Source organism: Electrona antarctica, assembly GCF_951216825.1.
Source record: "Electrona antarctica genome assembly, chromosome: 9".
In the NCBI taxonomy this organism is placed as follows: Eukaryota; Metazoa; Chordata; class Actinopteri; order Myctophiformes; family Myctophidae; genus Electrona; species Electrona antarctica.
Genome location: NC_136790.1, coordinates 54,008,624 through 54,028,382, shown reverse-complemented (window position 1 = coordinate 54,028,382; position 19,759 = coordinate 54,008,624). Strand labels below are relative to the sequence as shown.

The 19,759-nt window shown below is 43.4% G+C and overlaps 1 protein-coding gene across 1 annotated transcript in view; it reads right to left on the bottom strand.

Annotated features, from left to right (window-relative positions):
• The window catches only part of LOC306930058 (uncharacterized protein), a gene marked incomplete at its 3' end in the record, with an annotated part of 74,182 nt that overhangs the window by 37,929 nt on the left and 16,494 nt on the right, over positions 1 to 19,759 (bottom strand). Inside the window, exons 2-4 of the mRNA XM_079510801.1 lie at positions 15,942 to 16,081; positions 15,824 to 15,907; positions 13,168 to 13,323 (exon numbers count right to left, since the gene is read on the bottom strand). Coding sequence (XP_079366927.1) covers positions 13,168 to 13,323; positions 15,824 to 15,907; positions 15,942 to 16,081 — 380 coding nt within the window. The remainder of the gene's footprint in view (positions 1 to 13,167; positions 13,324 to 15,823; positions 15,908 to 15,941; positions 16,082 to 19,759) is intronic.

The following is a 19,759-nucleotide window of genomic DNA, read 5'->3' as shown; positions in this document are numbered from 1 at the left end:
ATTTCTAGGCTGTTGTGCCTGGCCTCCTCCGTGCCCAATCTATTTGACTCTGTGTCTCTAGACGAGGGCTGCAGGTCCGACTTGTGCTTTTGGTCGCTTTTGCTCAATCATTGGAATGGGTCTCGTTCTTTTACGACGACATTGTGCATTCATCAGATTCTATGCATTTTTTCACGGATGCAGCACCATCCGTGGGTTTTGGGGGATATTTTTAAGGTCAGTGGTTTGCTAGTAATTGGCCAGCTCAATTTGCTGATCTTTCGCCCTCCTCCGCTCTATATGAAATGTATCCTGTCGTAGCCTCTAATTGCAGATTCTTTGTCTCGCTTCAAATTCCAGGTTTTCCGCAGGCTATGCCCGGAGGCCGATTCGACTCCCACTGCTCTGCCCCCGTATTCGGCATTAATCCTCTCCTAGGCAGTTTGCTTCAGTCCACTAGATCCTATATGAGGAATGGTTTAGCTGCTAGCACTATCGCGACCTATGATTTCGCTTGGAAGTCTTTTGCCTTTTTCTGCCTATACGTTAGCTTGCCTCTTTTTCCCGTCCATTTTACCACCGTGTGTACATTCATTTGCTTTTGTAAGGATGTGAAAAAGCTTAGCCCTCCTTACATTCGCATGTTGCTCACAGGGGTTCAGTTCAATGCCAGGTGTCATGATCCCTCTTTCCCTAGCTTGTTTTCCCATCCTTCAATAAAGTTGATATTAAAAGGCATCGCTAAAGAGTCCCCCTTGGCTTGTGATAAAAGACGCCCCTTCACTCTTTCCATTATTCACAAAATGATTGATGCATTAAGGTCTGGCATGTTTACCCCCTACGTGGGCTCCCTACTGGAAAGCGCATTTCTCCTCGCTTTTTACGGGTTTTTAAGAAGTGGCGAATTTACCTCCTCAAGCCTTTCTTTCAATCCCGATTATGATTTAGCTCTCCCTGATTTAAATTTCCACCCTGACTATTACACTCTAATGCTTAAACACTCCAAAGCAAAAGGCACTTGCTCTATCATCATAGCTCGCATCAACTCTCCTTTCTGCCCATTCGTTGCCATGCTTAACACTTAGACCGCTATTATTTATTGAAAAATTAGGATCTAATTCACGCCAGCATTTTTTTAATTTGAGCTCTTATTTTGAAAAGCCACCATTTCCGGTCCACAACCGGTAGTCCTAAGTTAGGAGTTTTCACACAGCTGGATGGGCCTTGTTTACAATGTGATTCCAGGCCGGAGCTCCGGAGAGCTCTAGATTGTCAGCTCTGTGCCGTCAAAGAAACGCTGTTTTGACCCAAAATGCCACCTGGGACAAGGAATAGGAGTTACAGGCGATTGAAAGAAATGGATAGAATGGATGCTTATGGCGACGACGATCTAAGATGGGCGATCCAGTCCTGTGCTAACAACACAGCTAGCTAACCGGCTAACGTGAGTAGCATTTTGGCTCGAGCAATCGAACGCGCTATAAAAGCTCAAAAGCTCAAGGCCGTCGGCAATGGCGTTAAGCGCCAGTATCAAAATTAAGCTTCAATTGACTTTAATCGTCGGCAATGGCGCGGAAGCTGTTAAGTATCTTAATCTAAGGAACCCAGCCTATCAGTCAGGCCCCCTTTTTCTAACGCCAGAGAATAATCCCATGTCCAAATCTTGGTTCATCAGGCATTTAAGGCTAGTGCTTCTCGAGTGTAGGCTTTCTCCTCAGCTCTACTCAGGCCACTCGTTTAGAATAGGTGCGGCTACCTCTGCCGCCAGCCAAGGGATCTCCACGGCTTCCCTTCAACAGCTGGGACGGTGGACCTCGTCTGCCTACGCATCCTACATCCGCCCAGACGCCGATGCCATTCTCTCCGCTCAAAAATCACTTCAGCCCTGATCTCGGTGAGTTCTAACTTGCATATAGCTGATGGTGGTTCATGTATGTCTATGTGCTGCTACGCTGGTCGCGTACTGCTTCGCCCGCTCTCTGCTTTAGCTCTCTAAATTCCTCGTTTCTTTATCGGCCTTCTCAGGCGTAATTACACACTGCTATCTTAACTCTGTATATTTTTTGGTGTTCTCTCCCTATCAATTTTACGCCTGCTAAAATGCCCATGGAGTCTAATCGCCAAACAATCTCTTGCAATAAACAAACTGTAATTTTGCCTGCTTCTATTATATTGGTGTGATCTCTCCTTTTATTGAAATGTAGCTTTTAGCATAGGTTCAATAAGGAAGATCCTAACCATTCCATTCGGCTTCATAATAATAATAATCTACGTCATTTCCGTTCCCACGCTGTCAAAGCTCGTTCATTCACAAAACCAAGCACGAGCACTTTCGCAGCTCAGCCAACCAGCGATTAGGCTCGTTCTTTAAAATGCCTTGCCTCTAACCTGTCATTCTCCTTACAGCCAGCGACCAAACCCACCTCCAACCCCAGCTCCACCTTGCTAAAATCCTGGAGCCAAATGGGAAACTCTACCACCATCAGCGTCTAGACTCCATGGGGGGTTCTCTAACTATCAATTTTACGCCTGCTAAAATGCCCATGGAGTCTAATCGCCAAACAATCTCTTGCAATAAACAAACTGTCATTTTGCCTGCTCCAATGCTGCCAATTTTTCTAAATAAAAATTATTATATCATATTGGTGTGATCTCTCCTTTTATTGAAACATATACAGTGAGGGGAAAAAATGGGTGGGCGGTGGGGGGAATTCACGTTCAGCTCCGTTCATTTGTTTGTTTTCCTTGGAGGAGCTGCGTTGGGTCCCCAAGTCGGCTCTGTGGCCGTACCTTGAGTTGGCTGTGTGGCCGTGACTCTATAAACCAAGGCAACACAGGTTCAAGTCTAAAACCAGGTAAAAAGAGCATAAATAGCTAAAAACACAGGGAAGGACTGAAACAGGATTAAGGTGGGGGATTACAAAGTAACTTTATTTGTCCTATACAGGGGCACGCTAAAATTGCCAATAGAAAATAGTTATATTAAAAACGCCCTAAGCCTAAAATCCCTATAAAAATCCTAACTAATTAAACTTAAACTAAAAATAAACACTTAATCAAAATAACCAAACCAACTTTAAAATACGTTTTCCCACAATGTGCAAATCAACAATGTGCAAAATGCAAGAGGAGGTGCGGGCTGCGGGGACAGTCACGATCACACGGTTTGTAATCAGTTCATCGGTGCCACACGGTTTGTAATCAGTTCATCGGTGCCTTCTACTCTTCATGGCCACTGAAACACAAGAGGACTGGACACAGTTCATCTGGTTCACAATACGGCTATAAGGATGAGTGACAGGTCGGTCTATAGTGGGTCGGCAATACTACGTGTACAGGCTACTTACAGGCCACCCAGGTCTGAAACCTGGGCACGTCTGTCATCGGCGTGCAGTATTGCGACCTCGCCGCTCTCTCTCTCTCCGTCTCGTCTCTGATGATGATCCAGCTCCCGATCTCACTGTATCCAGGACAGGTCACAGTCGAGCTCCTCGGCTTGGCTCGAACGTCTGCTGTGGGACCTGTTCCTTACGTTACATCCGATTTCTAACCGTCTCCCGTCTTACTCTTCTCTGTCTAAACACCTCACTCTCTGCTGTCGTCCTTCCGTCTCACTCCTGCCTGGCTCTGACCGCCCCCACGGGCCGGGCCAGGCCAGGCCAGGTACACAACAGCCGGGGGGGACGTGGTCGTGTCACTTACAGAGCTTGTTGAAGGCCTGGCTCTCTCAGCAGTTACAGCCCATCGAATGTCAACCTGCTCACGGCTACCACTGGCCCCCAGCTGGAGTGTCCCGACCCCCCCGTCTGACCCCAGCCCATGGGAGCTATATGGTCTGCTCAGCTCAAACACACTCCAAACTCTCTCTGTCTCTCCAAACATTCTGCTCTGTCTTATAGGGCTCCTGGTGGACCACACCCAACCCAGGTGTAGGTCCTTGAAGCTGCAGGTCCTTGATTGGTATCAGCCATGGTGAACGTCAGTCAGTGGAAAAATAGGTTATAAAAACACATGAACAAAAGCAAAATCACTGGACAATAATCTCACTCTATCAAACTCATAGCAAATTAAAGAAAATCATTTCAAACATGCAAAAGTATAAACACAGCAAAAGCACAAAAAGTACAATGAACCAAACACATCTATACATTTCCACCGGCTTACATCATGGTGGAAACGCTTGGTCAAGAGGGAGTCCGCTGACTGTCAGGTTCATGAGCTATAACTTTTTTATATTGCGATTTTCACTTGAGTGCTATAGCGCCACCCTTTGGCCAACCGTTGAAAGTAGCATATCCCTCTACCATATTGCCAAGTTTTGCGAAAACCGACTGCACGGTTAAGCCAGAACTGCAAGTCTTGGCAGCCTTAGCCGATCTGCTGATGCAAATAAATGAATAAATAAATTGTGTGTGGCTGTGGCGTGCGTCTGTGGGAACCGATAGGGAGAACAAAAATGTATCTTTTTGGATGGGTACCCGGTTCCCCAGCATGTTGTTATCGGTTCCTGCTTGGTCACGAGGTTCGGTACCCACCCCTACCCACGACCCTCTTTCCATATTGCAGAATTTCGTGGAAGACGACAGCACAGAACTGTCAAAACTGTGAAAAATGGCAGGATCTGTACGAACAATAAGGGATCTTTGTCCCATCGGACTTGACCCCAAATAATTATAACAACAAATAATAATAATAATAATGGATGTAATTAAAATAATAATAATAATACCTTGAGTATAGGTAGTACAGGTTAAAGAAAAAAATAAAATAAAAATGAGGAAAAACTAGCAGTTGTAGGCAGTTTGCAGAATATGAAAGAACCTTCATTCCAATGGACGCAAAATAGTTATTTATTTAGTCACAAGCTCTTGTTAGTACTTTTACCATTGGTTCAATATGTATAAAACACAGACACATTTAACCACTTTCACTTTCCAAATCCTGAAAAGAAAACGGAAAGAAACAAAATACTGAAGAAACAACTCTAAAAGCTCACAATGTGCAGCAAAATGTGTTAACATAGCATCACACTAGGTTTATGAATCTACAAGCTGACAATGAACATGCTAGTATGTAGGATACACCCATGACAAATGTGACAAATCTCTGCCAATGCCAAACTTTCTGTTGCTATTGAATTGTTTTGAGCTTCCAAACGTATAAAGGTTAATGTCTGAAACATCCAATGGTAAAATTAAACAGTGTTACTTACCATAGAGAAATAATCTACCAAAGGTATATATACAGTATACTGTACATACAAAAATATACAGAAGAAACTAAATTCTGGTCACATCACGCATGTTTATATCGAGCATCGCAGTCAGAGTGCACCAGAAGAGAATTTCCCAATCATTTCCCCATAGACGTTTCAAAAAGTATTTATTTAAAGTTGGAGTGCCACAATTTTTGTATTTTTCCAGTTATTTATGTGTCTATGAGGTGACAATGCTTCATTAGACACCCTGGAGTCGTTTTTATGTGCAATGATGTATTCCCTTTGTATTTAGGGCTTCTTCCTGGAGGCTGAACCCTTGACAGTCAAACATGCCAATGAAAAAAATGCGTGTGACAAATCGTATGACTTTGAGAGTGGAGCATAGTACATGGGCTACTTCTTTCATCTGAAATCAAGGGGTGATGGCCACACTCTATATATAGTGCTTGGCTGGATGCTCGTGACATCACAGTGATGTCACGATAAGTCAGTTAAAGCCATATATGGAGTTTTACATTAGCATGATGTCAGCAGTCTCTGCCGGCTGTCATATAATTCATTATTCAATATTCTTTGGTCACAGAATCAAAGGTGTTATATGGTCATGATTCACCAGGATCTTAAATGATTGAATTTTAGGCTTAAAATAATTTATATCAATATATTTTGTAAATCTCTATGGGAAAAATGGTAGATTTCAGTGGGTCCAGAAATCCAAGTCCACTGTCCATCCATAGGGTTTAAGCGGTTAATTTTGAAGTGCTTCTGGACAAGACTTGTTTCAGCGTTATTTGGCATGACCCTCTACACCATGTGAGTCATTCCACAAAACCGGTACGATTTGGACTTTTTTGAATATTTGACCGAAATGTTTTACTTTTCTGAATACCCCACAATATTAAGGGCATCTTTAGCTATCAGAAAAACATAATTTCCCATCTCAGGCATTCAATAATTTTTTGTGTGTATTTTTATATGGAATAATATGATAACGGGGTTGAAAATCATAACAGGGTTGTGTCGACCCCGTTATACACGGGGTTGTGATTTTTTACTGAAGATGGCCACTACACTACCTTTGGGGATTAAGAGGAGACAGCATGGCATGCATTGGATTAAAAAAATCAGATATATTGTTGAAATAACAAACATAAATTTCACAAATAATTGTTTTCTGCTTTACGACCACATGTGAGAGTATAAATTACTCTAAAACATTGTAAAATAAGGTGTGAGATTGCCTCTTTCTGTAGCATGTTATTCAGAAGACTTGTAGAATGCCACTTCCTGTTGGTGATGTCACTGAAGGGCCAGTTAAATTATTGTTATGGAGGGGAGAATGGCTTGTGTAACAGGGTTGAGTGCGATTGGGGGACAGAGCTATATAATGCTATTTTAATGATTAATCATCTATTTATTCAAAAACTAAAAATGACCAGCAATAAAGCACCGATAGATGTATATGTGAATGGCAAAATGTATGGATTTTTGTAAATTTGTAATAGTCATATCTCAAGTCCACTTTCATCGAAGGCCATTGGGGACATGAAAAAATGGACAAAATAGGGGGTGTCTACTGGAAGAAAACAAGATAATTTCTGAAGATAAAGTCCATGTAATTTTGACACAATATTAAAGGGAACATTCAAATTGATTAAAAAAGCTTTTAAAAATAAATGTTGGTGACTCAATCGATAAAATACACCTTAAAAGGTAAGAGGGACTGCAAATCGTACCGGTTTCGTGGAATGACTCATATACTGTAACCTGACTCCGCCAGATGGGGCAGCAGAGAGTACACTGGGTTCCCCCCTCCTGCTCCCATCTGGGAACTCTCAGGCAGACTTGATGCCCGGCCACAAAACGGCCTGGCCAATCAGCAGCAGCTATCCCGCCTCTAGCAACGTTTCATAAACACAGGTTTAATGTTTGTCTTTAGTTCAATGTTTGTTTTGTAAACGCCATTGACAATGAAGGGATGTACGTCATAATGTTTGTTGGCACCGTTTGTTTTACATCACCATTACATCACCAACATGAGTTAGACTTTAATATATTAGCGCCCCTCACTTCACATGGGTGTGATTTTTTTGTCTATATAAGCTCATGTGTAGAATCTTGTGCATTTCGTACATTTCGACCAATAGCAAATAGCCGATCTACCAGCTCACAATACGTCGCGATGCAACTCATTGTGAGCTTGTAGATCGGCTATTTCGTACACATTCCAGACATGGGCCATTCTGCAATATGAGTACTTTTACTTTTAGTACTTCAAGTAGATTTTGATACCAATACGGTTGTACTTTTACTCGAGCACACTTTGAATACGGGTCTTCTACCTGTAACGGAGTACGTCTACATTGCAGTATTTATACTTTTACTTAACCCATTTAGACCTGACTGACACTAGATTCTACAAATGTCTTCTAAATTCTTACAGTTTTCAGAAACCTATGTTTCTATGTCAGTGGTTCTCAAACCATTTTCATGTCAAGAACCCCCAGAATTATCTATATTTGGCCGCGGGCCCCCATCTGAAAATATGTTGTTCCATTTTCGGAACTCAGGCTCGTTCCTGCAGCATCGCAGGCGTGCATTAATGACGTTAAACCACCCCCTCTCGTGTAATATTGCTTAATTATTTAATCGGTTTTCACCAGCAAAGAAATTAAATAAATTAAAGGGTGTAAAAATTCATCATAGAGTTCAATATTTATCAAACGTTTCTAGTACCTCTAGTCTAGAACAAAAGCAAACCGGCAACGGGCATTGTTGTTTTTGTTGACTAAAACTAAGACAAAAAAAAAATATTCGCGACCTTTTTCTTCCGGTCATCACCCACACTTCATGACCATAGAGGTGAGAGTAGGAACGAAGATTGCTCTGTAGACAACAGAGCTTTTCCTGCTGGCTTAACTCTCTTTTCGTCACAACAGTGCGGTACAGCGACTGCAATACCGCCCCTGTACCCCCCCCCCCCCCCCCCCCCCCCCCACAGAATGTAGATCTGCTATTTTTCAATGGCTAAAGTATAACATAATGCTTAAAACACCAAACGGGGTTCCCGCCCCAAAATGGGTTAATGTCTGAAACATCCGACGGTATAATTAAACAGAGTTACAATAGAGAAATAATCTACCAAAGACAACAACTTTTGTGCCATGTTTATATAGGTTTTACATACAAAAGATACTTAAGAAACTAAATTGTGGTGGTCTTTAACCAGTCAGGTTGATAGTGTCAGATTATGTGATTCCACTGCTTTAGTATCTACCACTTGTCATTGTCATCCTGGAATAGAATGAATGATCATTGGATTGTATGTTATATCATGTGTCAACTCAAATGGGGAAATGTGGATTTATTACCATACATACAATTAACCACTTCTTCTCTGTATGATTCCTCCTCATTATCCTCAGATGTGCATTTTGACCCAAGCATTTGCCACTAACAGGAACTAAAGGGTCCCCCCCCCCCCTGTATGAGTCCTCATTCGTCTATGGGCTTTTCCCCTGTATGAGTCCTCATGTGTGATTTTAGATTATCATTCCTAGAAAAGCCTTTACCACAGACGTTACAAGTAAAGGGCTTTTCCCCTGTATGAGTCCTCATGTGTGTTTTTAGATTAACACTCATAGAAAAGCCTTTACCACAGACGTTACAAGTAAAGGGCTTTTCTCCTGTATGATTCATCATGTGTGTTTTTAGATTAACACTCATAGAAAAGCCTTTACCACAGACGTTACAAGTAAAGGGCTTTTCTCCTGTATGAGTCATCATGTGTGTTTTTAGTTCACTACTCTGTCTACAGCCTTTACCACAGACGTTACAAGTAAAGGGCTTTTCTCCTGTATGAGTCATCATGTGTGATTTTAGTTCACTACTCTGTCTACAGCCTTTACCACAGACGTTACAAGTAAAGGGCTTTTCCCCTGTATGAGTCCTCATGTGTAATTTTAGATGACTACTCAGAGCAAAGCTTTTACCACACACGTCACAAGTAAAGGGCTTTTCCCCTGTATGAGTCCTCATGTGATATTTTAGATGACTACTCAGAGCAAAGCTTTTACCACAGACGTTACAAGTAAAGGGCTTTTCCCCTGTATGAGTCCTCATGTGTGTTTTTAGTTTACTACTATGTGTACAGCCTTTACCACACACGTTACAAGTAAAGGGCTTTTCCCCTGTATGAGTCATCATGTGTGTTTTTAGATTAACACTCATAGAAAAGCCTTTACCACAGACGTTACAAGTAAAGGGTTTTTCTCCTGTATGAGTCATCATGTGTGTTTTTAGAACACCACTCCGAACAAAGCCTTTACCACAGACGTTACAAGTAAAGGGCTTTTCCCCTGTATGAGTCCTCATGTGTGTTTTTAGATTACTGATGTTAAGACAGCCTTTACCACACACGTTACAAGTAAAGGGCTTTTCCCCTGTATGAGTCCTCATGTGTGTTTTTAGATGAACACTCTGAATAAAGCCTTTACCACAAACTGTACAAATGAAGGGCTTTTCCCCTGTATGAATCATTGTGTGCCTCGTCAGATTTTTCTTAAGATTAAAACATTTGCCACAGTCTGTACAACTAAAGCGTTTCTTCCCTGTGTGGCTCCTCTTGGAGTAAGTATGTTTTGATGATTTCAGGTCTTTGGACAGCTTGCTGCTCAAAGACAGTCTTTGTCCTTCCACATGTGTCTTGTGTGATTTCAGTGTGTTTAAAGTTGACTGACCTTCACTGGTCTCCCAATCATCACTGTCTTCAGTGTCAGATTCAGAACAGTGTGAAGAGAGGAGCTGGTCGTCACTAGTTGGTTGTGATGTTCCACAGTCCTCTACAACAGCTTGTGTTTTCATGTGTTCAGTTGAGGTGCCGGCTACAGGCTCTGTCTCTCCGTTTTCATCATCATGAACATCTTCACTTTTCACTGCTTGTAATGTCAACGTTGACCCATCAGCCTCCATTGGTCTTTGAAGTAGCTCCTCTTGTTCCTCTTTAATCTGTGGTGGTTGTGGTTCCTCCTGGACCAGACTGGAGCTCCTCTTCTGTTGTTCAGTGAAGACCTCCTCTTTACACACAGGGAGGTGCGGGGCGGCTAGAAAAAAGACACAAAGAGAGAAAAACTTTTAATGTTTGAACTTTGCATTTTTGGAGGAACATCATCTTCTCCATTTCTAATCAAAGAAAGGGCTTGACATTACATTTTTGAGCCACTTGTCATTTGGACAAGAACATTTACTTACTTGTCCAAGTAAAGATTAGTCATTCTTGTACTTGTCTTCCATCTTTTGTTTGTATTGAATATAATGCATTTGAATAGTTACAAATAAGTAACAAGTGTTCAACAGAAGGTTATGACAAAACACAAGAAAAAAGAAAAGAAAACTGAAAACAATAATTGACACAAACAGGTTGTTGGAAGTTTCCACAAACATGTTCCAATAATACAATTATTTTTGAGTGTGTCATACATATAGTGTGTAGTGGTGACTCCAGGTCTTAATGTTTAGTTGATGCATGATTTGTATAAATGCAATAATATCCAACAATTACAATTTCTCAAAAAATACCATTTTTATTAGGACTCCCACACGTGGGTCCTGGAACCCACTGCAGACCTAACAACATCACTGTGGTACATTCTGTTTCCTAGACGGGCTCTCTACCCATTCAGCTATGGCTGTCCCTCTCAACAATATCAGTCACTAGAACCAGGGATGGGTGTTTTCTGTGTATCTACAAGGGTTAAAATGGAGTTTGAAGTTACAATGGGCTGGTCTGATAAAAATTAATATAAAATATCTAAATACTGAATCGAGCAGATTAAAAACTGTCCAGAGTGTTCACAAAAAGCCTGAGTAGACGATAACATTACCCACAATTATTTTGAAAGTGAAAAATCCCTTTATGTAAGTAAGTAAAAAAACCAGCACATACCTATACGGTACAACTTTACTACAGGTTGCATCTTCGCATCAAACAGTCCACGTCTCTGGTTCACCTCTGGCTGTTCCTCTGACAACGTTGAATGTCTTTTGGAGGCCATCTCTCTAGATACGGGAGACCTCTCCCTGTGGCTCTCTGTGGAAATCACCAGTAGAAACAACTTGTACTTATCATTCAATAAGGGTTTACTGAATAACGAACGTCCAGGAATAGTCTGGTGACCTCCGGAGAGACGCGTGACAGCCGGAATATAGACGGCACCCGGGAGCAGTAGGGGTTGGCGCCCCAGCCTGTGTCTTCCGTGAGGAAGCCCAACAAACCCACGGTGAGGCCTATAGAAGGGCCATTCAAGCTGCAAGCGGAGCCTGCAGCACCACTGTTGCCCAGGTGGAGCCTGCAGCACCGCCGTTGCTCAGGTGGAGCCTGCAGCACCGCCGTTGCTCAGGTGGAGCCTGCAGCACCGCCGTTGCTCAGGTGGAGCCTGCAGCACCGCCGTTGCTCAGGTGGAGCCTGCAGCACCGCCGTTGCTCAGGTGGAGCCTGCAGCACCACCGTTGTCCAGGTGGAGCCTGCAGCACCACCGTTGTCCAGGTGGAGCCTGCAGCACCACCGTTGCTCAGGTGGAGCCTGCAGCACCACCGTTGCTCAGGTGGAGCCTGCAGAACCACCGTTGTCCAGGTGGAGCCTGCAGCACCACCGTTGTCCAGGTGGAGCCTGCAGCACCACCGTTGTCCAGGTGGAGCCTGCAGAACCACCGTTGCCCAGGTGGAGCCTGCAGCACCACCGTTGCCCAGGTGGAGCCTGCAGCACCACCGTTGCCCAGGTGGAGCCTGCAGCACCACCGTTGCCCAGGTGGAGCCTGCAGCACCACCGTTGCCCAGGTGGAGCCTGCAGCACCACCGTTGCCCAGGTGGAGCCTGCAGCACCACCGTTGCCCAGGTGGAGCCTGCAGCACCACCGTTGCCCAGGTGGAGCCTGCAGCACCACCGTTGCCCAGGTGGAGCCTGCAGCACCACCGTTGCCCAGGTGGAGCCTGCAGCACCACCGTTGCCCAGGTGGAGCCTGCAGCACCACCGTTGCCCAGGTGGAGCCTGCAGCACCATTGTGGCTCAAGAATCCACCACTCCTGAATGAAGTGTCTGGTGCTGATTGATGATCGAACCTGTTGTGCTATACTTTCGTAGGAGCACGAGCGGAAACAACATGCTTTGTCACAAAGCCTTTGTGTCTGTATGTCTTTTGGGGGACCATGAGTTACCAAACTATATATATATCGTTAGTTGCTGAATGACCCTTTAGTCTTGTTAGAACGAAAGAACGAAAATACATCGCATAGATGCACCTGGGATGTATCCTCAGTGATGTATCCCAAGGTCATCAGGGTTTAGGGTCTCGCGAACATCATACCCCTCACTCGGGTGACCCAGCCGAGTGATCGTCGTCCCAGTAGATACCCTCGATCTAGACTGGAACTCAGCTATGCTTTCTATGGCATAGGCAGCTCCCGGCAGTATCCGCCGGGAGAAACTAGACTGCAGGAAATGAGAATAATTAATTAGAGCGACAGAGGAGAGTGTGTGTGTACGTGTCTGCGTCAATTTAACAAAGGCACAGACGATCAGAAATCAGCAGAGAGAGACCGACATTTGCGCTACTGTATGCCGAATTGAAGTGGACTCTGCCCCAGACTTTTTTTTCTCCCTGGAAATAAAAACGTCTGGGTTTCCGAGGCTACCCTCGATCAGACCCACTAGGGAAAGACCAGGTGGAGGGACCAGGCTCTGTGGGTTGACTCCAGTCCGGGCCCCTCCTACGTCTCACCAGGTCCACTCCTGCTCTCACCACGAGTACAGCCAGGACCTGTGCGTTGGACCAGACTCCCAGCACCAGACACTTCATTCAGGAGTAGTGGATTATGAGAATAATACTAATACAAATATAATAAAAATATAAATTTGTTTTACCTGAGAGAGTATCGCACCACATCTTCCTACGTAGTAATGTTAAAGTTGACTCACCAGTCTCCTCTTCCTGTTCTTCTTTAATCTGTGGAGGGTGTGGTTCCTCCTGGACCAGACTGGATCTCCTCTCCTGTTGTTCCTCTTTAATCTGTGGATGTTGTGGTTCCTCCTGGACCAGACTGGATCTCCTCTCCTCATATTCAGATGAAACCTCTTTACACACAGACAGGAGGAGGAGAGAGAAGGTAGCATCAGCAGAGCAACTCAAAGATTACATTTATTCTCATATTTGTTTTGTCAGGATAACCCTCGCCTCGCAAGGCGTTGTGAATAGAGCCCGAGATCGGTCTCACCGATGTATCCGTCATTTTAGGCACCGATGCCCGATATCGGACATTATTTCACTGATGTGGCCAAAGTCTTTTTTTATCATCATTAATGTTACCTACACTATATGAGAGATGTTTGAAAAGATGAGACATATTTGAATAAACAAGCGTTTTCTGCCAGAACATTTACATGGATAACTAGAGGACAATATCTCACTCCACGTCTTTGGACATATTTATTTGGGCGAGTACAAACAGAGTGCGGAGCACATTTATTGAAGTTTTATTGAAATGTATTGAAAAGATTTCCAGCACAGGATGAAATCCTCTACGCCAGACTCATAAACAGACATAATATACATGTTAAAAATACATGTATACATGTTAAATAGTTTACTGAGACACTACACGGTCTCTCTGCATTCTATGATCCTATAGTTTACTGAGACACTACATTGTCTCTCTGCATTCTTTGATCCTATAGTTTAATGAGACACTACACTGTCTCTCTGCATTCTATGATCCTATAGTTTACTGAGACACTACACTGTTTCTGCATTTCTATATATTTATTTTACACGAGATTATGTCTTTTCTATGACAGTACTAAATTGATTGATTGACATTGTTTTATATTTACAGACATGTCGGCCGACATGTCCACTGAACAGCCTTCCGCTACTGCTGCTGTTGCTGCGGATGCTATTGATGCTGCTGTTTCCATGGAAACAGGTTAGATAATGCACAAAACAAAATCATGTTTATAGTTTTTAGTCATCACAGGTTACAGTAAAAAAAAAAGTGGGTGAAATTAGCTTCATACACAGGCCTGCACACAACTGGTGCGCCAGTGCGCATGCGTCGTCAAAATGTTTTTTGCGCCGTAGATCAAAGGATGCAAAGCGCATTTGCGCACCAAGAGCTGTGACAGTTATATGTAGAGAATCTGACAGGTATTCAAAAGGAACTCAAATATGATGTTATGTCCTGTAAGTAGACTTAGAAATAAAACTAGTGTTGACTAATCTTTACATGTGACTCTTATTTTGAAGAGGAAGTCAGAGCACAGGAAGTCTGTTTCAGTTGTAAACAAGCTACTATGACACTTTCCCAAAGTTTACGGCGCTCCTGTCATAGTGCTAGTCGCTAAACCACGCAACCATATTTACAATGTGAAAACCATGCATCTGTCACTTGAACAACACTGGAATTACTTTATTTAAACATGGAACCTGCAGCAGTAGGTGAGTAATTAATTTTATCTGTGTAGGACGTTTCAGTGCTGCTAACAAACCTCCTGCTGCTTAACAACCACACTGTTTGTGACTGTAGTTTACCATCTTTGTATCTTTTGCATCTGGCTGTGTGGGCAACATAACATTGTGGCAGTGTAGAGACGTCCGTCCATCGACCCGTCCGTCCGTCCGTAGACCCCCCCCCCCCCCCCCGCTGTGCGCACCAACTTGCATGTCCAGGTGCTCCTTTGAGAACTAGCCCAAAATAATTATGTGCAGCCCTGTTCATACATTTACTTATTTTATGGTTTTGTGTATTCCTGTCTTAGATGGTGAGTCTTTTTGGTTGGATTTTTGGTTATAAAACTGCTTATAACTCCAAAATGGAAGATGATAGAAACTAACTTTTTTTGGGAGAGTATAGACGACATTCAAACCTATCTTTGGATATATAATATGTCCACATGGTCCGAACAGTACATTTGAACCGTTGAAGACGGATCGGTGTCACTAAATACAGCCATCTGTTGTAAAATGTTGCTATAATCTGAGGTTCATATTTATATAATGGAAAATGTGAGACGTTTTTTTTTATTATAATTATTATAGTCGACACCATAAGGTTTAATTTGAGATATGTCATCGATATGTAGTCCTAGTAGAAAGTACTTCGTTTCACAAAAATGCTCATAACGCTGTTTTGGGAACAGGCTATATTCAGCTGCTTACAGCTTCATACCGGTACATTTTATCAACTCAGTTTATTTTTTCCATGATAGCAGACATGTTAATGCTTCTTTTAAGATATTGTGTGTTCACAAAGACAAATCTGAGAATATTCTATAATTCTTTAGATATGTCTCCAGATTCTAAGAAACCCCTTGGCATTACATACATGGCGTGTTAATAGCTAAACATGATTATGGGTTCAAACTTGTTGTGCTATACTTTTGTAGTGGCACAAGCGGAAACAACATGCTGTATCTGTCTGTCTTTTAGGGGACCATGAGTTACCAAACTATTTTTATTGTTACAGTTGCTGAATGACCCTTTAGTCTTGTTAATGAATATTAATAAAATATGAATTTGTTTTACCTGAGAGAGTATTGCACCACATATTCCTATGTAGTAATGTCAAAGTTGACTCACCAGTCTCCTCTTCCAGTTCATCTTTAATCTGTGGAGGTTGTGGTTCCTCTTGGACCAGACTGGAACTCCTCTCCTGATGTTGCTCTTTAATCTGTGGAGGGTGTGGTTCCTCCTGGACAAGACTGGATCTCCTCTCCTGATGTTGTGGAGGTTGTGGTTCCTCCTGGACCAGACTGGATCTCCTCTCCTGATGTTGTGGCGGTTGTGGTTCCTTCTGGACCAGACTGGATCTCCTCTCCTCATATTCAGATGAAACCTCTTTACACACGGACAGAAGGAGGAGAGAGAAGGTAGCATCAGCAGAGCAACTCAAAGTCAACTCAAAGAAGACATTTATTCTCCTATTTGTTTTGTCAGGATAACCATCGTTTAAAAAATGTCTTGAGTCTCTTCTCAACGCCACGCAGAGAAAGCCGTTGTGAGTAGAGCCCGACATCGGTCTCACCGATGTATCCATAATTTTTGGCAGCGATGCCGACATCTCTTATTTCACCGATGTGTTTTTTTTAATCATCATTAATGTAACCTACACTTGTACATTACAGAATGTAATACGCTCTTATGAAACACTCTTTAGGTTTGATATTAATTAATTTCTTACAGTTGCAGAGAATGGATTTAAAAGGCACTCTGTGCGCCGTGCCTCTGACTCTGGAGCCTAGGCTGCAGCAGAAAACCCTGCCCTGTGAGTGACTGACATAAATGGAAGTCCAGCTGTCATTCCGGACCCCTCGCCCTGAGAACTATTACATGGATGTGAAACTAGCACAATATCTCACTCCACGTCTTTGGAATTATTTATTGGGTGAGTACAAACAGAGCGCGGAGCACATTTATGCCGCCCATGTCTCCTTGCTCACTGGGAGCGGAGGCATCCGATCTATGGCTGTATATACAGGAATATATGTAATTTATGTATGATCACAGACATTCTAGGGCTAGTATAACTATAGCCATGGTTCACATGACGCTCGTACTTCACGAGCGTCATGGCTTAACTTCCGCCTGTTTTACGCAATCTCTACATTTACAGAGCAAACGTGTACATAAACATGCAGATTTCAAATATAAAGTACTCACAACATGTACCACGGGTGTTAGAAATTCACTGGTACAGCGATTAGCATTGCTGCATCCCACGTTGTGTAATAAAGGGCATTTTCATCCGAGGTGGTTTATTTTGCCATTGGCGTTCAAATACGCGCCCCCTATTGGTCGGGAGGAGTGTGGCTCCCGGTGTGCAACTGTGGATTTCCCAAATGAACCCCATTTGAGAAAAGTAGTCGGGGTGCTCGGATAAAAATGCTTTTTATTAAACAACGTGGGATGCAGCAATGCTAATCGCTGTACCAGCAAATTTCTAACACCCATGTGGTGAGGACTTTGTTTGAAATCTGAATGTTTATGTACGTTTTCCATGTAAATGTAGCGATTGCGTAAAACTGGCTTCAGTTGCGTCATGACATGTGTTGGAGCCAGTTGTGTTTTATTTATTTGTTCACTTCTTTCATAATGTTTATTTTCATATAGGCTATATCATATTGTTTTGGAAAAGATAGTTATAATTTGGATTAATAGAAGCCTCCACCTCTAATTAGGGCTAGGGGCCGTTGGGGGTTACTTGGGTGATTTAACATGGAGTTGATAGGTAGTGGGGAAACACCCAACCCACCCTCAACAAACTCCGGGATGCCATCAACTTGATAAGAAAATGGATTAATGGGATTGATAGGCCTTTGAATGTGTTGGTTGATAGGTCGTTGGGTCTGCACCCAATTTCCCGAAACGGCCACCAGGGGGTGCTGTTTTTCCACCCCGTACCACACCGTACCAGTAGGGGGCGCTATAGTTCACCCAATATCCACACAATAACCAATATACTATCAATAACAGTCAACTTTTCCCTAACCCCCTAACCCTATGACCCCACCCCAAAAACCATAAAGACCCTAACCAATGATATATCAATTCCACATAAATTATCCCTAACCCCCTAACCTATGACCCCCACCCCAAAAACCATCAAGAGCCTAACCAATGATATATCAATTCCACATCAATTATCCCTAACCCCCTAACCTATGACCCCCACCCCAAAAACCATCAAGACCCTAACCAATGATATATCAATTCCACATCAATTATCCCTAACCCCTAACCAATGACCCCCCACTCCATTAACACTGCCCCCCACTGCCATCTGCTGGCAAAGTGTAAAGAGTTTGGAAATATTTTTTCAACATAATATATGGTGGAAATACAAATCCGACACATGTGGAAACCCACCAAATCTAGAGCCACCCTAACTGCTGATCCATCCCTCCACCCTGTAATAGGAGCTATTTACATGCTTTTAGGGATTGCCCCAATGACATGTACCATCAAGGTCGTAATTAGAGGCCTTTACGTATCATGCAAATGCCACCCATTTTAGTGTTGAAATCCTAACCCTGACATTTGACCTACCATAAGTCAGGTCATGGGGTCCCGCAGGTGTTCAATCACCATCCATTCTTTTCAGAATGATCTACTGAACGCGTAGACATCTGCATTATGATCCTAGCATGTACGGTTCACGAGAGGTCAATCAAAATATGTATGACCCCCAAACTTTAGTAAGGCTTCATTCGAGGCCTCCGCCCAGCTAACTATCAACCTCCCTTTACTGTTCACCCAATTACCAGTTACCACCCTAACCTTTTTCTACATGAGTCAGGAATCAAGCTCTGACATGTGTGGCACCTCACTGCTGACCTCCATGGTCATGGGTCTGGTGGAATCGAAAGAGAGAGCTCGACCCCTAACCAAAGTTGTGTTTGCGGCCTACTCCTGTCTAATATCGGGGAAGGGTGGTCCAAACGGTCCGTCCTTGGAAGGTCACGTCCCCTAGGGTTTGCAGAACATGTGTATACATTTTGGGGAGCAGAAGATAATTCTATCTAAATGGTTTAAAAAAAAGCAAATGGAGGTTTGGTCAGGCCCGATGATATATCAAGCCCTATTGTTCAATGGCCCCAAAAAGGTGCAAGACCCTAACCCTGCCCCCCGGACACGTCTCGGCAAAACCAAGACCATTTTAAGACTCAGCGCGACGAGCCGAACGCGCCCATATGTGTATCCGTGCACACAGACCTAATTGGCTAGGGTTAGGGTTACTTTTCGATGCACGATAGCTCGCCAACGTAAGTAATTTATAGGGCCGCGTTCAGCTTGCCCAGATCTACGCTCTGATATGTTCGCCATTTCCGTGCGACCCTTGTAGGAGGAGTTTTCCAACTATGGCCTGTCTTTCGAATGGTACATAGAAGTATACCCTCTAACACCATAGTGAATGTGAAAATGTTAACCCTAATTTTGAGAACCATAAATCCGTGTGCGGGGAAACAAATATGGGCGCGTTCGTCTAATCGAGAGCTATGCGTGGATGTGCGGCACGCCCCTTTTCGACCTTTGTGGGCGGAGTTATCGTGCGTCAAAGTGTAACCCTGATTTTATGAACCACATGACTGTGTGTGGAGAAACACATAAAAACGTGTTCGTCTCGTCGAGCCCTACGCATGGATGTGCGCCACGCCTCCGTGCGGCCTTTGTGGGCGGAGTTAAACACTCGTAATTAGGTGCACTATAAACTTTTTTCTTATTCCAAAAAAGGACAACTTAGTCTGACTTACTTTTTCACGCTGAATCGAATGGTGTTGGTCCCGTGGCTGTACCACGTCGGGAAAGTGGTTAATTAGTGTGCACAATTTTATAGACGGGTTAGTGTTGCAGGGTCTTTTGGGCGTGATTATCATGGAGATTGATTACTAATTGGAACAAAGATATATCATAAATGGGGGGTCCTTTTCGCACAGACAGGACGTTTTCTGAATCGTGAAGCCGAGCCCAATCTGTCCGTACAGGCCTCGAGCCGGTGCTGTGCACGGCTGTCGCGTG